General features: G+C 40.8%; 2 protein-coding genes and 1 long non-coding RNA gene across 5 annotated transcripts in view; 2 read left to right on the plus strand and 1 right to left on the minus strand.

Annotated features, from left to right (window-relative positions):
* Nucleotides 1-9,330, minus strand: part of rrh (retinal pigment epithelium-derived rhodopsin homolog) — a 23,107-nt gene extending 13,777 nt beyond the window's left edge. Inside the window, exons 1-2 of the mRNA XM_080870613.1 lie at nucleotides 8,461-9,330; nucleotides 5,813-6,003 (exon numbers count right to left, since the gene is read on the minus strand). Coding sequence (XP_080726739.1) covers nucleotides 5,813-6,003; nucleotides 8,461-8,572 — 303 coding nt within the window. The 5' untranslated portion in view covers nucleotides 8,573-9,330. The remainder of the gene's footprint in view (nucleotides 1-5,812; nucleotides 6,004-8,460) is intronic.
* LOC308389305 overlaps nucleotides 1-17,350 on the plus strand; it is a 21,448-nt gene extending 4,098 nt beyond the window's left edge. Inside the window, exon 3 of one of the 3 annotated variants that reach the window (XR_013970247.1) lies at nucleotides 15,152-17,350. This is a non-coding gene — a long non-coding RNA (uncharacterized lncRNA). Of the gene's footprint in view, nucleotides 1-3,747; nucleotides 5,455-9,339; nucleotides 13,140-15,151 lie in introns of those variants that run through there. The other 2 variants (XR_013970248.1, XR_013970249.1) reach the window with 2 other exon arrangements.
* Nucleotides 17,351-21,201: 3,851 nt separating this feature from the next.
* cox8a (cytochrome c oxidase subunit 8A) lies at nucleotides 21,202-24,796 on the plus strand. Its single transcript, XM_080871111.1, has 2 exons — nucleotides 21,202-21,515; nucleotides 24,442-24,796. The coding sequence occupies exons 1-2, from the start codon at nucleotides 21,399-21,401 to the stop codon at nucleotides 24,535-24,537; spliced, it is 213 nt and encodes a 70-aa protein (XP_080727237.1). The 5' UTR covers nucleotides 21,202-21,398; the 3' UTR covers nucleotides 24,538-24,796.
* The last annotated feature ends 1,705 nt before the right edge of the window (nucleotides 24,797-26,501 follow it).

Genomic DNA, 26,501 nt, shown 5'->3' on the forward strand with positions numbered 1-26,501 from the left:
GTTTCTAAGACTGTTCTTCCACCTGTGACCTCGCGTAAGCCATATGCTCTGCCTGCTCCCAGTGTGGCTTGGACCCAGCTTTTCCCTGCACCCATCTCAGTTCCCGGTATTAAGATAGGTAGAGCTCGACCAGTCCCTGTCCCTGCTCCCAAGGCGGTTCTGCCTTCAGCCTTCATCTGCACCCATTCATGCACCTGGGTGTTGGTGACTGAGGCCCAGCCGATCCATGTTCTGGTTTCCAGCTGGTGACAGCTGGTGTCCACCCATCACCTGCACCAGTCCTGGCTCCCAGGGTGATGCCAGCAAAGACCAGATGTATTATTGTAGGGTCTACCTTATAATATAAAGCACCTTGAATTGAATTGAATAGACCACCTCTGCACCTGTAATAGTTCCTCAGGTGAGAGGAGCTGGCTTCTGGCAGGTTCCTGCACCCATCGCTGATCCTAGGGTGAGGGCAGCCAGAATCTGTTTTCTGTATTAAGCCAGGCAAATAAACATGGAGTCAAGACTATCTGTTTCCCCTGTCTTTCTCTATGTGTCGCTCGCTCTCACTCTATCTTTAATTAGTCAGTCTGAGTCTTGGTGTGCATTTCTCGTACTTCCTGTTTTATTTTGACAGCCTCTCGTGTTTGGTTTTGCTTCCCAGGTCTCGTCAGTGAGATTATGTTCAGCTGTGTCCCCCAGTTGTTTCCTCTCTGCCCCAATTCCCTCTTATGTATATATTGTCTGTATCTCCCTCTGTCCGTTGTCATAATTAGGGATGGTTATCGTTTAGGTTTTATCCGATACCAGTACCAAACCGGTACTTTTGAAACGGTGCCGGTGCTTAAACAGTGCTCGAACCGGTGCTTAAAGAATGGAGAACACACACTTTGTCCAAAAACCTCTCATGTTTAGCTGTTTTTTTGGTAAAAAGATAACAATGTTAGCCTTTTCTGCAGCTATAGAGCATATATGGTATCACTCTTGGCTGGAAGCAGTGCTTAATCATTGGAGAAAACACCAATTTTGTCTAAAAACCTCTCATGTTTAGCCGTTTTCCACTTTTTCTTTGGTCATTTTAGCCTTTTTGGCCAGGGTGAAGGGAGTACCTGCCATCAAACAAGAAGACAGCCGCATGTAGCTATGATGATGTTTGCTAGTTCACCTTACATGCATTAATGTAATAACGTGGTTAGCCTACTCAACGTAAATTACACACGAACAACATTAAGCTACTCACGCAGAGAAGAACGGCTGCTGCTGCATCATCATCCTCATCATTTCTGCTACACTGGCAGGGCTAGGGGCCAGGACTCTCCTCTTTGGGTTTTTGGAAGATGTTGCTAACTCCGGGTCCGATAACAGGCACCACACCCGCTGTAGATGTGCACGGTGTGAGGTCTCGCAGCAAGCTATCAAATATTGTGCATTTCTCAGCTTTTAAAAAAACGCTATGCGTTGCCAGGTGTTTCATCAGATTCGAGGTGTTACCTCCTTTGCACAGTATCACCTTAAAGCACTTGTTGCAGGCTGCTGAGTCTGCATCTTTTGCTGTGAAGTACAGCCAGACTTTTTATTCTGTAGCTCTGCTCTAAAAGAACGTACGTACCTGGGCCCGCCTACTATCCTTGGTAAGGTAAAATGATTGGCTAGAATCCAAAGTGTATGACATCTCAGGAAATAAAGCACCGAAATGTGCGCTGCTTTTCGGTCTGGTTACTACCGTTTATGTCAGAACCGGTGCCATAATGGCACCGGACACCGGTACCCATCCCTAGTCATGATCTCCTTCTTGGTGTGTGTCACATTTGTTCAGGGCGTCCAGTGTTTGGATGCATAAGTATCTGTCCATTTTGGATTTAATTATTTGTACTTTCCAGCAATAAAGTTAAGTTCAGTCCAACCTGAGAGGCCTGCATTTGGGTCCTAACCTGCCTGCCACACACTGCGTTTCATGACAGTGAGATTGTGGAACACATTTTATAACTTTAAAAGACATTATGTAACAAAGAGGCTATTTCAGATTTTATCTTATAAACAGTGTTGGGAAGGTTACTTTTAAAATGTATTCCACTACAGATTACAGATTACATGCCCCAAAATGTATTTTGTAATGTATTCTGTTACATTACCTAATGAGAGTAACATGTAGGGCTGCCAAGATTAGTCGACTAGTCACAATTACGTCGACGACTAATTTAATAGTCAACACGTCGTTTGAAGCTTTGTAAGATCACAAAAGACGCAGGAATAAGTAGCAGGATTTAAGAATGTAATAACGGACTGAAACAGAAGATGGCAGCACTGCATGTACAAGGATGCCAGCTGCCGTTAAACCCCGAAGAAGAAGCTGTGTCCCAGAATTCATAGCGCAGCCCAGCTCAGTTTCCAACAATGGCGGCAGCTAGTTAGTTTTAATGTTACTCTTATTATTCTTTCTGGGTCACAAAATAAACGTTTAACATATTTTCAGGCGAGAATGTAGCTGTGTAAACCTCAAATATCTGCTCAGTTTATCAGGACACCGCATATTTTCAAAAGCGCTCCGACGTTTTCGGAGACGTCTGTTACCCACTAGCTCGATAGCGAGCCGGGGGCTAGGCTCACTAGCGCCGTGAGAACACCGGACTCCCCGCAGATCGTTTTCAAACCCACCGCCGTCTTTCGCTACTCAGGTTAAACATGATATATGAGTCACTTAGATAACTTAAAAATGTTATTGTTTGGCTTTTTTTTTAGTATTTTATTTGTTCCTGAGTAAATCTGTTTGGCTGAGATTAAAGTTATAGTTTTTACACAGCTGAATAAACATCAAGCAGACAGCTGATTATCAGAAGTGTGAGATGCTCGAGAATATACTCCGGTGTCCTGTTATATTTTAGATAGCAAGGAGTTTATTAAACTTCACTGAAACAATCTGCAAATTTCATTAAAATTTGATAAACTATCATCTTGTCTTTATTTTTAGTTAGCACAGACCTGAAACACTTACAGCTGTAAGCTAATGATAGTTATATAAGAGCAGATGCTGCTGGTGCAATAAGCTGTAGTTTTACATCTAATGGATGATGATCTGATTAGTCGACTAATCGCAGAAATAATCGGTGACTAGTCGACTATCAGAATAATCGTTTGTGGCAGCCCTAGTAACATATTCTGAATACTTTGGATTACTTAATCTATTATCATGCTTTTTACAACTACATAAAATGTATTATTGCTGTGTGATTTATTACTATTACTGAAGGTTACTCGCCATACCAACACCAACACCAGCTAGATGTTTAAATCTTAATATAAATGAGTAACAGTAGGTGGACATTAGGTAAGGCTGCACTTTTTGCAGCGATCTCGTATAGAAAACTATTCCTCGCGTATATAAAACAGGTCCGCGGCTCCGAACCGTAGTAAAGGGACCTCTGGCTGATACGTCGGGTTCGTGTCGGCTCATAGCTGAAAACTAGCTTTACTTTGTTGTCTGGGTCAACTCTGCTAGCGAGAGACAGAGAGAGGCGTTGAAAGGCTGCTTATTGTTTCGGAGGAAAACACGAACACAGCGTACAGTCGAGTCTTAATAGCTTACTTACAGCTGGTCTCGTCAGGCACTCTTTCTTACTTGGCTCTCGGTGAAGGCGGTCGCACTTTTCTCCTCTCCTCCTTCCCCTTATCTTCCCTGCTTAGCCTCTTGTGTCCTTGTCTTGTCTCGCGTGCACTACTTTTCCCTTGAACAGTCTCTCACTGTCGTTCTCTAAAACCTAACAGAGAATTATGGATTTGATCAACTGGTCTCTGAATGCTATTGACACCCTCTTCTCAACGAGAAGTCTGGGCTCGGGAGAGCCCGAGTGCCCTGGAGGGACTTTCCCTGCCGGATACACGATGGATGGGTGGCAGACCTGGAGGATCTTGTGCCTGGCGGGACTGTCTATCGAGGACGCTGAGGATATTTACCTATTCGGAACCATGATAACAGGGTTCTTGCTGATCGGAGCTGGCTTGGCCCTGACTTATCGGAGAAATAAGAGAGCGGAACCAGCTGTTCACACCCCCCCCTAAGCTGACCGCTGGAATTGAAGCGATGGGACGAGGCGCGGCCTCCCACACCGAACGCAGCATGGTTAACACCTTGGAGACACTTACAGCTGCCGTGAAGACTCAGACTAACACCATTGAGCGTATGATGGGATACATCAGAGAGGGGCCTGCTCACAATAACACCCTTGAGCGAAAGTTGGATAACATCGCAGAACGGCTCACTGCAGCTGTGGGGTCTCAGAACCAAAAGAATGACAACACCACGGAACAGAAGCTTGATACCATCATGGGGAGGCTCGCAGCGCTCCAACGGGAAATCGAGGCCCCAGTGTCGGAGTGCTAAATTCGCTGCTCGCATAAAGGAGAAATCAACAATATTCTACATTTGGACACCACGGCGCCAGCTGCCCAGGCCCAAGGCTGGAGCCCACCAAAACAACTCCCTGATAACGACTGTGTGATGACTATTCTTCCCATCCCATGAAGGACACCTGGATTGGCTGGAGGACTGTTTACTTAGCCTGATAGGCCGAAGGACACTGTCTCAGCTGAACTATGGCCACGCACACACACACACTTACACTGATAAGCACGCACTCGTCCCCCTCCCTTCCAAACGCCTTCGATGCTTGTTCCTGCGGGGGAAGGCAGCGGGTCTGTGTGCCGAGCTGAAATGATAGCATGGTGCAGGACGACTGATGTGTTCCTTCGAATCACCCCCCATCCCCCTATCCATCCCCTGTGGCTTGTCATGTGCTCTGATGTTGTGATGTGGACATTAATGTGCTCTCTGTGCAGAGGAGTTTTTTTTGTTTCCTGTTCTCATGCTGTCCTCCCATAGGTTGCCCAGCGTGTGAAGAGGTCTCCTTTTTTCCTCTTGTACTTTTCCCATTGTTGTGTAATTTTTTCGGTGTTATTCTCCTAACGCTGCCGATCTCCGACTGTATTCCCTTGTGTTGTCTTGTTGTTGTGTGTGTAAGTCGGGGGGGGGGTCCTATTCCTCTGTGGGGCAACCTGCATATGGCCAATAAAGCATTCATTCATTCATTCATTCATTCTTGGCTGCAGTGGTTATTATTATATTTACATGCTTCCAGCTCCTGTTTCTGCTCGGTGATAGCTCCTACTTTTCCTTTTTCTCCCTCCTCGCTCACAGACACATAACGGGTACAGCAGTCCATTCTCCCTGCAGCACGGACTACAGGCTATATTCTTTAGGGCGATGCCTGTAACACTCTGCCTATTGCATCATATTAAATCATTTTTTGAATATTAATTTTTAAAAATATTTCTTCACGTCATTATGCGGACCTCAAATAGAGGTGACATGGGTTGCGAGATTGAGACAGGCATTAGAGCCTCTTATTGTGTGTTTTGTTTTCCACCGGCACCGAATTAGCAAAAATCGAGAGGGCATAGGCCAATATATGAAACAGGAAAAGACTGCCATGTAATCCATTTACTTCAACAAAGTAACTGTATTCTGAATACCACCTTTTAAACGGTAACTGTAACGGAATACAGTTACTCATATTTTGTATTTTAAATACGTAACAGCGGTACATGTACTCTGTTACTCCCCAACACTGCTCATAAATACTCTCCACATATTGACACAGACATGGGTAAAAACTGCCTAGTTTATTTGCGACTGGGTTCACTAACAATGTTAACAAGTGCTAGATTTTTCTATAGCTGCAGTTGGTTGAACATAACCTAAACAACAAACAGCATAAAATGACAAAACTAGATGTGCATGTAGTGGAATTAGAGGCAGTCGTATTCTACACACCTGACAACCAGCATAGCCAAATTTCCAGCTGCCGTGGATGTCTGAAGCAGCGGACATGGGATAGCCAATACCAGCCACTCCAATGTCAGTAAAAGCCAAGTTGATTATTATGAAGTTGGTAGGTGTGCGAAGTTCCTTAAATTTTACAAACATCAATAGCACCACAATGTTGCTCGCTAAACTGATGACACCTAAGAAATGAAAAGAAAGACAGTGTTACAGTGTGAAAGTCAAACATGAAGTTTAAGATTAAGATACCCTATTTGTCACTGTAGTAGGATACAACGAAAATTTATTTGTTGGCTCTCTATTAAACAATGGCAAGGGATAAAAGGAGCTTTTAAAAAAGACAGAAATACAAACAAGAGCACTCAGAGAGTGCAACCCCCCAAGATTTAATACGAGATTTAATATCTTCATCCAAATAAAAGTCGACTGAGGAGAAAGTAAATAAAAGTGCTTTAGGTCCCAGTTGCTTTGTCTAAAGCTAAAAAGGATACTGTAACGTATTTAAATATGTCAACATAGGCAGTGTCAGACTGTATTCTCTGGGGCCTTAGATTCGATAAAACATAGCAAACTCATGTAGCATGTTTTCCAGCTGAAAGAAATTGTAGCAGAATTCTAATATTTATGAATATAAATGACGAAATAAATAGCATAATAGCAAATATTACTATATTTAATATTTTTAAAAATCCAACATACACCAGGCCTCTCCTGTTTGGGGCTCCAGGTTGGTCGTCAAATAGTCAGTTTTGCTTAGGCTGGTTTGTAAATGAGGGAAGTGGCCCTGAAGAAGCTTAAAGTCTTCGTCTTTTAGGAAATAAAGTCTCATATCATTCAAGAATGATAGAAATTATCCACATATCTCACTTACCTTAACTGCACTACTGTATAGCTCTGTGTAAATAATCATTCTGTACATTCGATAATCTTTAATCCTACAACTGTTTACAACTTGCACAGTTCCCATTTCTGTATAGCTGTATATCTCAGTTTTCTGTAAAGTTATTTATTTCATATTTATATCCTGTTCATAGCCTGCACATAGCTTGTACTCACTACAGCCTGTACATACTTATAGTTATAGAACATTCACAACATACTTCATACCGTGTACATTATAACACACCATAATAGACCCACTTCTTTAATATACTCACATATCTATATTATTGCTAATATATGTTGTAATATATCTATATCACTAAAGCACTTCTGGATGGATGCAAACTGCATTTCGTTGCCCTGTACCTGTGCATGTGCAATGACAATAAAGTTGAATTCTATTCTATTCTATTCTATTGTAAGAATGTAATCAAACTGTTTCTCGGTCAACTCAAGCCTAACATTAGTTGGACTAATGTTGGTTAATATTGAGCTGCCAGTTTATTGTCAGCTGTCTGGAGCCCAGAGGGGTCACATGTCTAATCTGCTGACAATAAGTAACTGGAACAGTGCTGTAAATAAATAATCGTGTTTATACACGCGTGATAGAGCCCAGACTTTAGTTTAGGAGATGATTAGTCATTATTATACATAGCATACTATTTCAAAAGGCTTTTTGTAGTCCATGTTCACAACAGTGTAGTTTTAAACTTATGGGATAATGTCATATTAATAGATGGCCTACTATAAGTGCAGTCCTTTTTTTATGGAGGTCAAGAAAAATCATCTATCAGTGTGGACAGGACTCATATAGCAGCGCTTTTCTAGACTGTCTGAGCACTTTACAACAACTTGCCTCGTTCACACAAGCACTTTTTTCTGTGCTCTTTCTAACATTCACGCTGTTCATTACATTCAAACTGTAATGGGTTTTTAAAGAGCAACTTGAGGTTAGTATCTTGCCCAAGGATACAACAGACTGGAGCAGACAGGGGGTCAAACCACCAACCTTTCAATTAGCAGGTGACATGCAAGGTATTTTTTTGACCATTCATCTGCAACCCAGCATAAAACGGAGCATTGTGCCAACATCCTATAACCTAGTATAGACTCTTATTTCGAAAATGAACCCAATATGGACTGGAGATGGTATGTGCATTAGCATCAGGGAGAAAGACAAAGATAGAATTAACTTTTGACTACAAGTCTTTGTTGATTTCACTTAAAACCTATAGTTTGATCTGTCCTGCAAATAGCAAATACAAAACAGACATACATGACACCCAGGAGGTTGGCATGATTCTAATCACCTAGGTGGCTGCTGCTAAGTGGTTACAATAGTGATTATCTCCAGTCATACGCTGAAGAATAAACATGACCAACACTCACAAGAATTTCCCTTTAAGCTTGTAAGGAGATGACCTTCCATAAAATAACATACATCAATCAAATTAAAATGTAAAAATTATATGAAAATAAGAACTAGCTGGTTAAAACTCAATAAATGCTGATATCCAAGTTTTGTCAAGAAACCACATTGCTTCGCTGGGCTTGGTTGGATGAATCCTATGACATCTCACTGGTAAAGAAAGAATATCAAAGACACATTTAGGATTTAACCATTAAAATTCAAATGATTATAACAGACTATTATCCCTCTTAACCACACAATGACTGCATTTACACAACTGCAAAACTGAAGAACATAACGCAGAGCAAACATGGCAAAACACAGCATAAGGGTTGTTTGTTGTTACCTGCAGTGATGAGATATCCAGCCACAATGTTATGCTCCAGTTGGGTAAATGCACTCTTCCCCCCATAAGGTGCATCTTCATTTGAAATATTAACCCCAGAGTCCATCCCCATTTAGTGACCTTCTAGATAAAAACAAACAAACAAAAAATACCCGATTAAGGTAAAAACTAAAAAACTTAAAAATGATGGTGATCCTTAAAATTTAAACTGAAGAAAATTAGAAGAAGAATGCAGGCAGGGAGTTTTGTAAAATGCTGTCCTAACTAAAATCTGTATGATGCTATTGTGGAGAAGTGGTGGGTAAACCGTGAGGACTAGGGTTTATGGGATTATTGCATTCCACTGCTCCTCTGTCCCTGTTAGCAGGCGGCAATCTGCACGTAACATTGGTAACAAAGCTCTGTAAGAGAGGATTACCGCTCACATGGAGTGGCTGGCAAGTTATGTCGTCAATGAGCTTTGTCATTACAACACAGAATCGAAGACTGAAATACCTCAAACGGATGACTGGTCGTTTCACAGAGAATGCGTACAGTAGGAACAATAAAGTCTCGTTCAGTCTGGATTACATGTGCCTATGGGTCCACAAAGGCACATTGTGTGGCAACGTTTAGTTAATCAACTGTAACAGAAAGAGCCTTCAGGAAACTCCCATCAAACCATGAGGCCCTGTTTTGTAGAAGGAGTTTTCAATCAAATTATCCAAAAAATATTCAAACAGTAGTGGTGTTAAACACTGTTTTCATTTGGAGTGAGAGATCAGAAGACTTGCTGCTTTGAAGCAGGGACTCTATGTAGACAAAAGCCCTGTTTCTCTGTTCCATTGGTTGAAGCTATTGTTCCAGACACCGCTTTTAATTGGTGTTTTATTCTTTCAGTCCCAAAGATTTCCATTTTGTTGGGGTCCCTGAAGAAGTACCAGTGCAGGTCATTTACCTCCTTCTGTATGCCATACCATGGACCACTGAATGGGAGCATTTCTAAATCTGATGCACATATGCAGCAATCACAAACCTCAGAGAGTAACACAAGTTTGAACTGAACAGCCAATAATTTTTATGCTAAACACACAATATCAACCAAAAATCCAGAATAAACACATTATACAAAAGCTACGATATGCTTGTGATTCACTGAAATAAGTATTTGATCCTCTAATATCCATCTACAATTCTGGGTCAACAGATTGGTTCTTAAATAGCATTTTTCCTACACCACCTGAGCACTCAATGTGCTTCATGCAACACGCTTTCTATGTGCTATTCAAACCCTGATTCATTTATCAGAGAACAACCTCGGGTTAGTATTTTGTCCAAGGATATTTGGCAGGAGACTGGAGCAGCCAGGGATCTCCAAGCTTACAGTTTGTAATGACCTGCACTACCTCCTGAGCTACAGCCACCCTGAGCTTACAGCACCTGGTGTTTCTAGGTGGAAAAAACACAAAGAAGGGAATAAGATCAGGGGCATTATCTCAGAAGCTCAGAAAATAGTGATCGATCAGCTTATGCATGCACAAAGTCAGCTAATAACTCTCCTAGCGTGGCTGAAAGGAGTGACTCTGACAACACAGATGAACTGTTGTCTGACTTGGTGAGGGTCGGGTTGTTGTCAGACAGGAAACTCTCCAACTGGAGAAAGTTGAAGCATCGCCTGTCCTGACCTCGAGTTTGAAAAACTCCAGTTTCTTCGACATTGTATTGATTTGGTCCTGCACATCAAAAACACTGATGGAGAGTCCCTGTAGTCCCAAATTCAGCTCATTTAAACAAGAAATGTTCAACGAGTATTCCAGCTGATTGAGCCACACAGTGTCTTCAAAAACACCTGGACCTCTCTGTGAAATTCAAAAAGCCTAGAAAGTTTCTCCCCTCTTTAAAGCCATCATACTTCAGTATGGAGCAGAAGCTGGACATGTTTGCTGGCCATCTTATTACAGAGCTCATGGAATAGGAAAGGCCAACCTGGTCTTTATGAAGTTTACAATTTTTACAACTGAGTCTATTACACACTTAAGTTCTTTAGGCATCTTTTTCACCACCAGGACTCAATGGATACTGCAGGGAGTCCAGCTGGCAAATTTAAACTACTGACCTGGATAAAATTAGTACCCATATGATAATTTTCTCCTAATGTTTGTAGGAATGTTAGGGAGAATGTCTGGCTTTAATTTTATGACACAGTCCAGAATTGTTATTGTTATTGTAAACAAAAATACACTCCAAAAAACTAGAGGAAGAAAAAGGAAGGAAACATTGTCCTCTGTGATATACAGCATGAGATCTGAATGAGTGTCAGAGATATGGAACGCCAGAGAAACCTGTCGTTTATGAAAAACTGAAAGTTTTACTTGCATTTGGGGAGCATATATAGTGGCTGTGAAAACAAATGTCATGGTTGCATGACCAAATAACTAGATTTGACTTAAAAGCAGAACCAGGTGAGACACGGTTTCACAGTTTTTATTATGCTCAAACAGGGGAAGGTTAGTAATGGTGTTGGCAGCAGGGGATGAGCAGGCAGGTGAGAAGATGAAGGTAAGGGATCCAGGTAGGTTACAAGGGAGAGCCAGCGATTATTGGAGAATCTTCAACCAGCTGGAAGGAGACTGAAGATAAAGAAAAACCATGTAAAAGTAGGAATGTAGGAAAAATATGGTTTGGCCTGTTACCAGTAGAAAGAGGCTGCTCCTTTTATGAAGCACTGAGTGGCATCGATGAAGGAAATGGCAATGATGTGTATCCAGCTGAAGAGGGGAGGGATAGTGCCTGCATAATGATCAGTGTGGAGAAGAGAAAGACTGGCCTTGTCAAAGATTCAGCACACTCGTCCTAGCGTCATATCAACGTGATCAAAAAATGCAGCCTTCATATACACACTGGAGGGTATGGCAGTTGAGGATGAGGATTTGGGTTACATTGATGAAATACAACATGAGATCCACCTCAGTGATGATAACTATGTAACACAACAACACAGAATAATCCCACACACACAGGGCTGAACACAAAATTGGACCTGGCAATTTTGGTCCAGGTAACCCATCATGATCGCTGAAATTTTTTTTTTAACTAATTAAAAATAAATAAATATACTTCACTTTGTTTTAATTATTGATATGGTAACTTTTGTTTGCTTGTTTTTATCAGCTTGGTACAGTTGCTGTAGTTCTTAGTGTCACTGCACTGCAGCATGTGACAATTAAGTGGCTCATGGTCAATAAAGCCATTTATTCTGCTTGAATCTCTCCCTTCCTGATAACGACCCTCCATCTGTTTTCTTACCATGTCAGTTTCACCTCCCTCTGTCTCTTCCTCACTCTGTTGTTGAGACTGTGCTCGCTCCTCTCTACGGTGTCACAGCCTCCTGTGGCTGCAAAGACTTATTACTGGCTTTCTGTTTTTGCTTTATAAGATCATGTTTATGTGGAAAAGCTGCTCAGTTGCACCTGCATGCCATGAGTCTGTCTCATCTCTAAGTGCTTGGAGCCCAGCAACTCAATCTGGTTTAAAACCTATGATGCTACTGTATAAACAAGCAAAGAAAAACCAATGAAGTGACACCACTGCAAAATACTGGAGGAACACAATGTAAATGGCTTGCATTTGTATAGCGCTTTACTCAGTCACTAAGGACCCCAAAGCGCTTTACACTACATTCAGTCATTCACACACTGGTGATGGCAGCTACATTGTAGCCACAGCTGCCCTGGGGCGCACTGACAGAGGCGAGGCTGCCGGACACTGGTGCCAGCGGGCCCTCTGACCACCACCAGTAGGCAAACATGGGGTTAGTATCTTGCCCAAGGATATTTGACATGCAGCCAGGAGGCAGCCTGGGATCGAACCACCGACCTTCTGATTAGTGGCTGACCTGCTCAGCCACCTGAGCTACAGCCACCACAATGTCTTAATCTGTGATAATTTTTTGGATTTCTCTTTTTTTTTTTGCCTGTCCCATTTGGTTCTTTAGCCGTCAGAATTGTTGTCCGAAGACCAACAAGGATACCCAATGGATTTACTTTGCCAAATGGATCATTATTGCATAGAGCCTGTTCTACATCTAGCCAAGGTTCATCTAAGAGGGTACATTTTAACCATCCTGAGATTTACTGAAGCCTGTTGGCCAAGAAATATTGTTGAAAATTAGGCAGATCTAATCCTCCTTTATCCTTGGTTCTTTGAAGCGTTTTTAAGCTGATACACGGGGGTTTATCTTTCCAAAGGAATTTAGAAATATACGAATCCAGAGATCTGAACCAATCTTGTGATGGTTTGTTCGGGATCATTAAAAATAAATTATTTATTTTTGGCAAGATCATCATTTTTATAGTGGCGACCCTTCCCATGAGTGATATGGGTAAAGATTTCCATCTAGTCAGATCGCCTTCTACTTTCTTTAGAAGTGGGATATGGTTTCAAATCAAATCAAATCTCTTTTATTGTCACATCACATGTGCAGGTACATTGGTACAGCACATGCGAGTGAAATTCTTGTGTGCGAGCTTCACAAGCAACAGAGTTGTGCAAAATACAATAATGTAAACAAGCAAAATACAAGAATGGCTACATCTGAAACTAATAAATATATGTACAATATATAATAGTATATGCAAAAAAAAAAAATTTTTTTTGGATGTGTATACTAAATATTTTCCTACGTGTGTGTGTGTGTGTGTGTGTGTGTGTGTGTGTGTGTATACACATATTTTACAAATTAAATAGAGTCAACAATAAATAAAATATATAAAAATATACAGAGTTGAGACATGTGCAGAACAAGTGGCATTACTGTACAGTATGGAGTGCATAATGTTAAAGTTCCAGTAGTGAAGCTGAGGTGTCTATGAAGTGTTCATCAGTCTGATGGCCTGGTGGAAGAAGCTGTCTCTCAGTCTGCTGGTACGGGACCGGATGCTGCAGAACCTCCTTCCTGATGGAAGCAGTCTGAACAGTTTATGGCTGGGGTGACTGGAGTCCTTGATGATCCTCCCCGCTTTCCTCAGGCACCGCTTCCTGTAGATGTCTTGGAGGGAGGGAAGCTCACCTCCAATTATCCGTTCAGAGCACCACACTACTCGCTGGAGAGCTTTGCAGTTGTAGGCGGTGCTGTTGCCATACCAGGTGGTGATGCATCCAGTGAGGATGCTCTCAATGGCACAGTGATAGAAGGTCCTGAGGATGCGGGGGCTCATGCCAAATCTTTTCAGTCTCCTGAGAAAGAAGAGGTGCTGCTGCGCCTTCTTCACTGTTTTGTTTGTGTGTACTGACCACGTAAGATCCTCAGCCAGATGTACGCCAAGGAACCGGAAGCTGCTCACTCTCTCCACAGCAGCGCCGTTGATGGTGATGGGGGTGTGTACTTCTCTGCACCTCCGGAAGTCCACTATCAACTCCTTTGTCTTTGCGACGTTGAGGGTGAGATGGTTGTCTTGACACCAGTGGGTCAGGGCGCTGACCTCCTCCCTGTAAGCCGTCTCATCACCGTTGGTGATAAGACCCACCACTGTAGTGTCGTCCGCAAACTTCACAATGATGTTGGAGTTGTTAGTGGCCGTGCAGTCGTAGGTGTTTAATTTAGTTAAGTCTGAAAGCTTAGGAGAAACATTAATACCTAAATATTTAATATTTCCAGATTGTAGTGGGGCAGAAGAAGAATTATGGAAGGAGCAGTTAATTGGAAGAACTGTAGATTTTGACCAGTTAATTGAATAATCTGAAACTCTTGAAAACCAGTTTATTAAAGTAATTACCTCAGAAAGGTTGGTTTGTGAGTTTGGGAGAAAAAGCAACACATCATCTGCATAGAGACTGATTTTATGTTCTATGTTCTTACATTTTATGCCCTTAATTGTTGTAGCCTGTAAATTCTGCTGCTAGTGGTTTGATAAAAATTGCAAAAAGTGAAGGGGAGAGTGGGCATCCCTGTCTGGTGCCCCTCAGGAGACAGAAGCTGGAGGATGTTTGGTTATTTGTTCTGATACGAGCTGTTGGGGAATTGTATAATATTCTTAGCCAGTTTATGAAAGAGTTTCCAAAACCAAATTTGTGTAAAGTTGCAATTAAAAATTTCCAGTTAACTCTGTCAAACGCTTTTTCTGCATCTAGAGACAATATTGTGGTTTCAGTGTTTTTACTGTATGAGTAGTCTATTAAATTAAGTAATCTATGTGCGTTTGCTGATGAGTGTGTGGATTTCTCTTTTTCGAAACTGACTTTTAAATGCATCGAGGGTCTTGTCGCAGAGTTAGTACACAGAATGATTCTCAAAGCCAGCAGCACAGGCGGTGTAACCAGAGGTGTAGCTCATGGTGATATCAAAATACAAAACATCATTTGGTCAATCCTCGTTCTCATTCAAAGGTCCTCAGATTTGAACAGTTTACAGTCTGCAATAAAAATGTTAACAGATGCTGGAGAGCTGCGTGTGTGTGCATGCGCGTGTGCGTGCGTGTGTGTGCGCATGCATGTGTGTGCATACATGCGTGTGTGTGTGTGCGCGTGTGCATGCGTGTGTGTGTGTGAGAAGCACAATGTAACCTCCATTTGGTCTGGTGCAGTGAATATACCAGGATGCTGTTTGGTATCTGTGATGGACCTGCCACATATCAAATACTGTTGCAGGTGATTATCGGTGATCTCATTTTTCAGATCGTTCTTGTGAACCTGGATAACATTTAGTTTTTTTCAGGGACCTTTGAACAACACTGAGAGAGGCTTGAGACTGTGTTTAAGCGACTGGCAGAATCTGGTTTCAAGGTAAAGTGTGTGGACACAACTATACAAGGTCTGCTGTTAAAAAGTGGAGGGTCCCAGGCTCTGTTAGAGACTCATTTTTAGGGTTCTGCAGCAATTAGAGGAGATTCATTCAGGGGATCTCACAGATTGCTGTTCCACTTTATGACTTTTTAACAGAAGTACAGGTGCCAAGCAAACAGGAAGACCTGGTCCACACTTAGCTGCTGTGTGGCCTCCTGAGTGTGATTTAGCTTTTGAGCAGCTGAACGACAAACTTAATTCTGCTCCCATTTTGGGTTTTGCCAGTTTCACTCAACCCTTCATAGTAAAGACAGATGCTTGTCAACATGGTTACAGCCTGTATTGTGTAAGCAGCAGGGTCACACCAAGCGGGTCATAGCTTATGCTAGCCGCAGGCTACACCAGGCTGAGAAAAATGACCACAACTACAGTAGCACAAAGTTTGAATTGCTTGCTTTAAAATGTGAAGAACCGTTCAGAGATTATTTGGGGATCAAAGTTCCTTGTGTTAACGGATAATAATCCTCTTTGCCACCTCAAAACAGCCAAGTTGGGTACAAAAAAGCAGAGGTGGGTAGTGCAACTATCAGTTTTTGATTTTAAGTAGAAAGCTTGAGCTTGATTTGATTTAAAAAAAAAATGGTATTATGTGTGCTGTAATTGTTAAACACAGAGTCATAATTTACATGTGATTTCGCTGACAGTTAATTGTGTTTAATTCTTTTTCAACTGCTTAAATTTTGCAATCTTTGGACATCTTCGTGGACAAAAAATCTGTGCACATAATCTGTCATGAAATCCTCATAAAGCTATACATTTTTTCTGCTTTGTTGTTCAGAAATCACTTGATTAACTTGAGCCATTGTCAAAATGACCAAACGTTTTCAGGATTTTAACCCATTAAATCCCAGTTTAAACATTTGAAGGACTGCACAATTTCTTTACAAAAAAACCACAAAACATGAATTATTATCTATATAATCACCCCCAATGCCCCACCCTCTACTGTTTATTATAGAGAAAATAATTCCTTTTTGTGAATTTTATTAAAATAATTAATTGATAATTCCAATTTTTAAACTGGCATTTAAAGGGTTTACATGTAGAAAAGCGCTATATAGCGCTATATAAGACGCAGCCCATTTACCATATCTGGAGGATAGCGGCGGTTAGAACTGGGCAGGTCCTCTCATCCATTGGCTCCCATCTAAGCTCTGCACTGCCTACTGGATCGGAGCCTGGACTTCTTAACCAGAGCAAGACTCTGTAGTGGGATTCTGAGTCCACAGATCGATACACTAAGGTCCAAACTGATTGGGGAAACAAGTTATCAGGCAACAGTTTAACAAGACAATGTATATGTCTTTTAACTGCTGGGGTTAGTGATGGGTATCTGCCGAGCAGCATACTAATAAACCTGGTTACAGCAGGATGATTATGTTAGTAAATGAATCAAACATTTATAGTAACAGTCATACGAACTAATATTATATTATTATTAGATGATGATGATGATGATTATACCTATTTCTACTTTCATGAAGATTACGGGGGTTGTAAGTTATATCAAATGAATGATATATAACACATTTATGAAGTTTTTTTGTAATAGCTCCACCCACTGCCCCAGATCTGAAATGTCACATATGCGTCACATTGGGCATACAAGGTACATTTGTTCTATATTTAGAAAGTAATTCTGTAAACACTTTCTTGCTTTTAAGAACAGAATTTCCTTTTTATTTTCAAATTCTTAACATGGATAATGATGGTAACACTTCTTGGTTTACTTCAACAAGCTTCTTGGAAAAAAAAATTAAATAAATCAGCCCAATGTTGGAGGTACAATTGAAAATGTCACTGAAAAAACATTAACATTAGAGAGGTGTAATGAACTAAAAACATGAGCATATAAAAACATTGTGCCAAAATAGAAAAGAATGTTACATAAAGTCAATAACTTGCTCAAATGGCTTTTTTTCATTGCAGTTGTTAGAAGTTTACCTTTGGTAATGGTAACTTTTGAAGCAATTTCTTTCCTCTGTGAAACAAAGACGTGCATCACATTTTTCACAGAGGGTGGTAGTTGCATTCACCTTGCAATTTTTGCACCGACATCGCTTTTCACATTTTACAGGCCAATGTGCAACCTCATCAGTCCGGACATCCTCTGGAACTCCAACACGAACTCTCTTGGGTGGTGGAGATGGTGATGAGATGTTCTGTGATGGGCGCCCCCTGTGTGATTTCCAAAGGATCAGGCTTGTGGCAACTTCTGCCTGGAAGCTTCTTTGTTTCAGTGGCTTTTGGACACCAAGTAGCTTGCAGTCACAACGGTAAATCAACCATGCGTTGACAACACCAAGCATGATGGCTTGCCAGAACAGGTAGAGATACCACCTCCGTGACTTCATGTGGTACTTGCAATGCAGGCGTCAAGCAGGTCAATACCCCCCATGAATGTGTTGTACTCCTTCACAATGTGTGGCCTTTTAACCTCAACAAATGCCTTGCCCGATTTGCTCCAGCGACGGACTGTATCTTGAGGCTCAGTTGCACAATCCGATTATTAAGTGATGACGTGACGAATCCTACTTCCGGGCCTAAAGTAGTCTGCGTTTAATATGGCTTTTGTGTTGTTAACATGTTTAATGTTTTGCATTTTCTTCTATTTAATCTCAAAAAGCTCCTAAAACAGTCAGTGATCACTGTTGACCTCCCTCGGCTTTTATTACCGCTAATCATTTATTTAAGCTCAGTTTTTAAAACCTTAGGATGTAACTACAGCCCAGCCCATGCAGCAGTATATGAATGACTAACCTCGTATTGTGGATGGATTATCTCAGTTGTTCTCCTGGCTGAAGTTTGGTCCTTTTACAGCATCCTGCCATGCGATTACATTTGTTCCTGACCACCGAGAACACTCACGGTAACTTTTATCGAGTGGAAAAAAAGTTAGCTTGTTTATATTATGCTAACATAGCTGTGTCGCTAGCGGTCACGTAGCACATCATTATATACCAGCTAGCCCAACTTCAGTAACCCTACAAACGTCACTGCTGTTTAGTTTTCTGTCTTCATTTATGTTGGAAGTGATAACAGAGCTGTACGTTTTAATTTGTTTCCAAAACCCCGCAGTCAGGACATGCTATATTGTATTTAGATAGAAGCTAGCGAGCTAACTTCCTGCTAACTTCTAACGCCGTTAAATGTCATAAATTCCGTTTTCATGGATGCCTGGATGTTAAACGTCATAGTTACACCTGGTAGAGCAGAACGCTGATCATTTTATTAAAGATGAAAGACTTAAGACAGTGTTTTAACTCTCAGTAATGCCATAGTGATCGTTTGATATATGGACCTGCAGCGGAGTTTAGGTCCAGACACGGCTAGTGACGTCAGACTGAACAATCGGATAGGATGAGATGAGGGTAACAGATTTGTTGTCATACCACTTCACAATAACCATGCTCTCCTCCTTATTCACCCTGGCATCAACAGATCCTCTGCCTCTCTGGGCAAGACTTTTTTCATCTTCAAGCTGATAACCTGCTATGCGATTTCCACGAAGTGTTCCTACAAAGTAGATCTGTCGTTGAAGAAGTGTGAGCACAAGTGGGGCTGAGGAGAAGAAGTTATCAGCAAAAACTTTGTAGTTTTGCTCAGCTGGCAGAGTTTCACACAACTTCACCACAACATCTCCTCCAATCCCAAGTAAAGTCTTCTTCCCAGTACCACCTTGATAAACAACAAAATCATGGAGCATACCAGAGGATGAGCACCAGGCCCAGATTTTCAACCCCCAGGGTTGGGGCTTTCCCTTCACATACTGCCTTATTGGGCTGTGTGTCCCCTTGAAGGGTACCATTTGCTCATCAACAGAGTGAATCACTGGATTCACTTGATTCATCACTCTCCACGTCTTTGTGGGGGATGTAATTAGGGTCTTCAGAATCTTCATCTGAGCTACTTTCACATCCCTCATACTCACTGTCTTCTGCAGTGATAAACTCCAGCGGATCTTGAACACTATATTTTTTCTTTTTATCCATTCTACAAAAGACTGAAAATGACAAAAAATTGGGGGTAACTGAAAAACGCCTCAACAAAGCTAAAGTAAAGTTCCATCACAAATTTAGGTATTTTAATAAATTAGTTATGCTTGAATTTAGTTAAATATGACTGAGAATTAACAACAAAGAATACATTTACTTAAAATAACTGAATGAGCTAAACTGACTAAGCTAATGATCAGCTTTTGTCTTTTTGTGACAAATATGTCACATCAGTTTTTTAAAGAAAATTTGGAGTTTAATGCCCGATGTGACATATTTGTCACAGCGATATTTAACAAACTGATTCTAGATCAAATTGTTTCAGAAATATTACCAAACTAGGTTACAAGTGACCTATGACATCTTATCTAAAGTTTAGAATTGCTGAATGAGTAAAAGCTTACCTTTGCAAAAAGAATAGAAAGTTTTTAAAATTAGCATAGTGATCTCATTAGCTAACCAGGTGGACCAAGACTTTGAAAATGGTGTCTTGAACACCCAGAGTGCCTCACTTGTCAGATGACTGAACTAGTTTGTGCAGTAGATGTTAAACCATTATAAATAGTTTTTCTCTAAGTGTAAAGGGGCGGTGACACCAGTGTCACTGTGGGTCCTTAAGGGTTAATAACATTATTAATATATTTCATTACTACAGATGTCCTTCTGAAAGTGCAGCAAGCCCCAAAAGTGTTACGAAGGGATATAATATGATCCACAAGCATAAACTACGATGTACAGATGTATACAATGATTTGTGCGTAACGTTTGAGGACTAACAAATGCATACACCAATGCAGACACAAATACAAAGCAATCTGACCACACGTAAAACTATTTTACAAATGTGTACATCCAAACCTGATAAAGATTGTGATTATTTACGGAAAATATTATAAAGTTCAGCTTCACAAATCATATTGTCTTTCAAAAACTGTTTTTACATACAAATGTCTAAGACTACATGGAATATTCCTCTCGTTCACTACACAACCTTAGATACGTGTGTGGTCTATGGCTGATATAGACCACATCACATGCCCACATGGGCTTTTGAGACAAATTTCACAGTGCCAGCTTCAAACAGATCCATGTCCACATCCATGTGTAAATACAGAGGAATACAGAAGAAGCCCATATGTCCCAGTTTTATTTGTGACCCCAGCAGATAGCTGACTCTGGATCTGCCAGAGGTTTCTTCCTGTTAAAAGGGAGCTTTTCTTTGTGTTGCCAACTTTTTGTTGTTAGTTTTTATTTGAATGACATATATGCCTTGCAGTTAACAGGTCCGTGAGGCAACTGATGTTGAGAGTTGGCTTTTGAATATAGTCTGCTGTTTAGTTTAGATAGATTGGGATTTGAGGGGCAGATACATTAATCAACTACGATCAGTGTTATATTATGGATCTGTAGTATATGATTCAGCAGCAAACACAAGTCTGTTAAAGTTAAGCTTCCCCATCTTCCCCACAATGCGTTGTGCAGTGTCTTTACCTGACAATATAAAGGCCTGTTAAGTTGTGATTTGGTGCTCTATAAATCACATTTTTTGAGAATGTCTGAATGTCATATGTTTAACCAGATGTTTTGCCAACAGTTCACAATAATTTTTCAGTCATATTTTAATGCCCCCTGTTAACAGTGGTAAGAAATCTCTTTACCTTGATTATATGGTTGGAGTACCCCAAGGATCCTTACTTGAACCACTTTTATTTTCTTTATAATGATTTACCAAATGTTTGTCAGAACATTATGTTAAATTTGGACCACAACATTCAAAATATTAAATGTAAATATTAAATTTAAAAAACTGTCACTCTGCTCATGCCTGTTTATTTATCTATTCTTCTGTTATTAATTGTTATTAATATTTTATGAATAGTTTTTTTTTTTTAATTCAGAGATATATGGTCATCACAGCCACTACAAACACATGCTTAATCAAACAGGATGCCGGACATTAAACAGAATATAAGGTGTTCTAAATGAGCTCCAGCTGGTGGCGGTAATGCACCAGTTCAACTGTGTGCCAACGGCCAGTTAACAGCACGAAGAAGAAGACGACGAAGAAGAGCTGCTCTGTTTCCGAGAAGAAACCAACGCATTTCGTAGCCATCATTCGTCAACATGCCTGGAGTTCTAGGAGTGATTGCCCGCCGTGCTGCTCCTGTCCTGAGGGGACACGTCGTGGCTCAGAGAGCCAGCATCTACACTAGACCAGCGAAGGACAAGATCGGCTCCTTTGTAAGTCTGATCTATCGGCGAACTACATTTGACATGTCGCGCTTAAATGTGTTAGCAGCTATGGTTTGTCCTTGGCTGACGAGGTCACTGTCTGTGCAGCGGTCGGAGCTTAATGTATTTTTTGTTCTGACTGTAAGTGGGTTTTTTTTAAATATAATAAACTAATCTGAGTCTCTATAATGTTAGAGACTCCAGGGTGTAACGTTCCCGCGTTACATGGGGGGCTTTGGCGTCGCGCTTTGACGTGCTGTAGGCCGGTCGTGCGCCTCAATTTATGTAACCTTGCGCGGATCTCGTGGGAGGCGCGGCCGGTTTTAAGGTGTCGTTTCTGTCAGTTTAAGCAAGTGTGTAGAAGATCGGAGACTATCATATCGTATAGAGGGAGGTCTTACAACCTCCCTCTATACAAGCTTGAGACTCGTTTTCTTTTCAAGAAACTTTGAAGTAAACTTTCATCTTTTTTAAATCTTTCTGCTCACTCCAACTTGCGACGAGGCTTTTTTTATGTTCGCCGCCGAAAATTATATCAACTGCTGGCCCCAGTATACCCGAAGTAATGGGGCCATTAAGGCCGTTGTAGTAGTCGTTTCACTTATCGCAGCAACCTTGCTATACCTGCCATTAAGGCGCAGGAAACCACTGCAGTATCCTCCTGAACGATAGGTGTCGCTGGACGATCTGATGTGTTAGTGTTGTTCCCTTGTCATCATAAATAATGTTGTTCCAGGTTCAACATTGTAAGTGACCAATCACTTGCAATGTGAAAACAAACGCCTTCAAAAAATCTACTTCACTTGCGAGACGAGAAACCGCCTCTGTAAGGACAATATGTATAATGCTTACCGTTTACTAAAGAAAAGTATCCTGAAATTCAAAGAATTCAAGTTCCTGGATCGGCGGACAGAAGCGGTTTCTATTCTCGCAAGTGAAGGAGATTTTTCAAAGGCACAAAAGGGGGACGTCACAACAATGTGATTGGTCACTTGCAATGTTGAACCTGGAACAACATTTATTATGATGATGAGGATATCAGATCATCCAGGTGTTGCTACCCAGACAATATCGCCACATAAGCACTGATATAGGAGGAGATGAAACCAAGACTTTCAGTGGTTTTTTGCAATGTTTCACAATCTGAAGTTTTCAAACTGCTGAAACATCTTCCTCTGTATGTCAGAGCTTCTGAGCTGAATTAGCATAAAGCCTCTGGGGTCAAGGGTTTTGACTACTTTTGATTTTACCTTTTATCTTTCACTTTTAAAAACTGTTGACTTTTCCTTGTTTGGTATCATTATTTTCGGTACAACTGCATGTCTGAATTTACCTGCAGGATGCCAGCCCTCGAGGACTGTAGTTGCTCACCCCCGTTTTAGAGTAAAACACATCGATGAAATTTTTTACAGTCAACGACATTGATTATGGCAATGAATCGTTGCAGCCCTAGTGTCTGGTTTCAATCCGATCTTTAAGTCTGACGTTATTAGCTGTTTCTGGGTCCAAACTCCACTTCAGGTCCCAAAGTCAAACGAGCACTGCGGCGTCACTAAGAGTTAAAAACTGTCTAAATTCTTTCATCTGTAATAAAATGATCAGCGTTGCTACTTTACCAGGTGTAACAATTAAGTTTAACATCGAGGCATCCATGAAAACAGAATTTATTAAATTTATCAGAGTTAGAAGTTAGCAGGAAGTTAGCTCGCTAGTTTCCACCTAAACATGATATAGCATGTTCTGACTGAGAGATTTGAGAGAATTCAAACGTACAGCTCTGCTATCACTTCCAACATAAATGAAGACAGGAGTGATGTTCGCAGGGTTACTGAAGTTTGCTAGCTGGTATATAATGATGTGCTATGTGATCGCTAGCGACACAGCTATGTTAGCATAATATAAATACATTAACACAGTGAAGCTGGAGGATACACGCTATGCTATGAGTGCTATGAGATGCCATGTTGAATTTCTAGCGACCAGTATGAGAATGATAACACCAAATTTAACAAACCTGCTCCCCAATCACACCTCAGAACTTGTAACGCCAATGAGTCACATGACAAAGGGGAGGGAACATGGCTAAATAGGGGCAATTTGGACATTCTCCCTTAGGGGTATACTCACTTTTGTTGCCAGCAATTAAGACATTAATGGCTGTGTGATGAGTAATTTTGAGGGACATCAAATTTACAGTGTTATACAAGCTGTACACTGATTACTTTACATTCTATCAAAGCGCATATCTTCAGTGGTGTCCCATGATAAGATTTAATCAAATATCTACAAAAATGTGAGGAGTGTACTCACTTTTGTGAGATGCTGTACAACTCCATAAGGCCCTAGTCCTTCTCAACTCTGACTGCAGCTATCGATTACTTTAGTGTTTGAGTAATCTATTGGTTATTCCATGGATTAATTGAGTAATGGGATAGGAAATACTTTTTTACTTGTGACGTGAGCAAAGAAAAAGAAAATTCAAATTAGAAAAGAAACAGGTCTTCCAGAATGAACTGCTCATTGGTTTCCATTATAGAAATTGCAGTGTTGAAACATTTAACTGCATACTACATTTGTCAGAAAAACAACTCTTTGAGTGTATGTGCTGCAGTGAAATTACTTTTTTTTTTTTTTTTTTTTTTTTTTTATAAAGAAAATATTTTCCTAAATGCAAAAATATGTAAACATTCAAAGTCAAATAAAATGAGATGTATACAAAATTGAGACATTGGCATGCTACAGGGCTGTGTGTGAAGCATCAATGAATTTGAGGTTTGTTTGTTTTTTCTATAGTTGAATTATTTGAGTTACTCAATGAATTGTTGCAGTACCCCCCCCCCCCCCCCCCTTAAAAAAAAAAGAAGAAAAAAATCTCTTGTGATAGTGCGGGTTCACAGCTGACAATGTGCCCTCTCTTTCACCTTCTGATGTCCAGGAAACTGCTGTTGGACTGGGTATATTCTCCCTGACCATCCTGGGACCATCGGGGTGGATCCTGGCTCATCTGGAGGACTACAAGAAGAAAGAGTAGCATGGCCATTTTAAGAGTTTACTTGGCATGTTCAGTGTCCGTGTTCAGTGACAGCTTGGGACCATCACATTTATTCTAACTGCAGAGACGCTTATGGAACAAGTTTTACCGTTTAACTCTTCTACCTCTCTGACAGTTCCACTCCACATCCTAAACACAGAGCAACTTCCCCCAAGATTGTCTCTGATGCGTTGAGTTCATGGATATCTGTTGGCATTCCTCACAAGAAGTATGTTACAGAATTAAATTATAAATGACAGTTACTGTTTCTGTGTATTTGTTTGTTTTTGATGAAGGTTTTACATTAACTTAAAAAAAAGGAAAATATATATAAGACTAGTGTATATTTTTACAGGGGCAGTGGTAGGTAGAGTGGTGGCCCCATGATCGGACGGTCGGGGGTTCGATTCCCCTGAACAGCTACCCTGAGGTACCCCTGAGCAAGGTACCGTCCCTACACACTGCTCCCCGGGCGCCCAGTGGCTGCCCACTGCCTCACTGAGTGAATGGGTTAAATGCAGAGAGGGATTTTCCCCACGGGGACCAATAAAGTACACTTTCTTCTTCTTTTGTGAGTGGGATGTTTCCCACCTACTCTGGGGGTAAAAAGAAATCCCGTCACGAAATCTTAAAAAACAAAGGTATAAAGAGTGCTTCAGTTTTACTACACCTTAAACATGAGCAATGACAGGTTTGTGAAAGAACTTTTACCCAACCTTAATTTATCCCAAATACTTGTATAAAAACTCCTTACACTGATCAATTCTATCATGCTGTATAATACTTCATGATTACAGGTTTTATTAGAGTGGAATCTTTTAAGTTTTAGTGGCTTCTAAAGAGAAGTCAACAGATGTTTCCTCGGGTTATTTGAGTTGCAGAACTGATCAGTGGTTAGTCCAAGTTTCACTTTAGCACGAACATGTTTTACCAGGAAAAAACACATTTGCCACTTTAGAAGTCTGCAAGAAGTTTGTTCTGTAACATGGTTATCAGTCAGATGGGATATATAGTTGGGGAAAAGCTTTATTTGATCTCCTGCTGAATTTGTAGGCTTGCTTACTTAAAAAGAAATGAACAGTTGATCATTTTTATAGTTGTGATTTAGTGGAAAGAAAATGTCAACCAAAAATCCAGAAAAACACTCAAAAAGTATCCACTGATTTGTGTATCATCAAATGAAATGACTATTTAATTCCCCAACAACCCCGTCAGAGTTCTGGCTCGCAGTGATGGGCACACAGACCATAATCAGTTACAGATGTTCCTGATCGCGACTAATTATTATGAAGCACACCACTCCACAGAATCAATTTCTTCCATTCCACACGCCTCTGTGTGTCCAACGATGTAATTAATATGCGACACGAAAGCTCCAACCGAGGTGGACGTTGAAGCAAGAAAATACCTGCTGCTCGGTCTGTTGGCCATGTACTGTGAAGTCTTGGATGAAAACCTCCTTTCCTCAGCCAGAAGACTGAAGATGGATCTTCCAGCATGACGATGAATCAAATTATAGTGCCAAGGCAACAAAGGAGAAGCACTTTAAGGTAATGGAGCGGTCAAGCCAGTCTCTGAAACACATAAAGGCTAATATACACCGAGCCCTGCTAGAAATGACACTATGTCAAGCTTAGATTTTTAAAAACATGTTCAGCACCATCTTCTGTCAGTACAGCACGTCACATCATGTGGTTGGTTGTGGTAATAGATTTATGTTGGCAAACTAGTGATAGGATCGATAACTAACAAGACTAAAATCAGTTTAAGGGGATCACATTCGTGGTGCACCTGACTGCAACGGTGAGTTTCATGTTAAGAAAACCAGGATATACTGCCCACTGTCTGTTTAAATGGTACATGTAGCACTTTTGTATTCTCCCAGAGCACTAAAAGTATTTTACACAACATGCCACAGTCACTTTCTTCAGCTTTAAGTGCTTACTATCTAACATTCACACTCT

This window comes from Rhamphochromis sp. 'chilingali' (assembly GCF_963969265.1).
Source record: "Rhamphochromis sp. 'chilingali' genome assembly, chromosome: 21".
NCBI classification, from domain to species: domain Eukaryota; kingdom Metazoa; phylum Chordata; class Actinopteri; order Cichliformes; family Cichlidae; genus Rhamphochromis; species Rhamphochromis sp. 'chilingali'.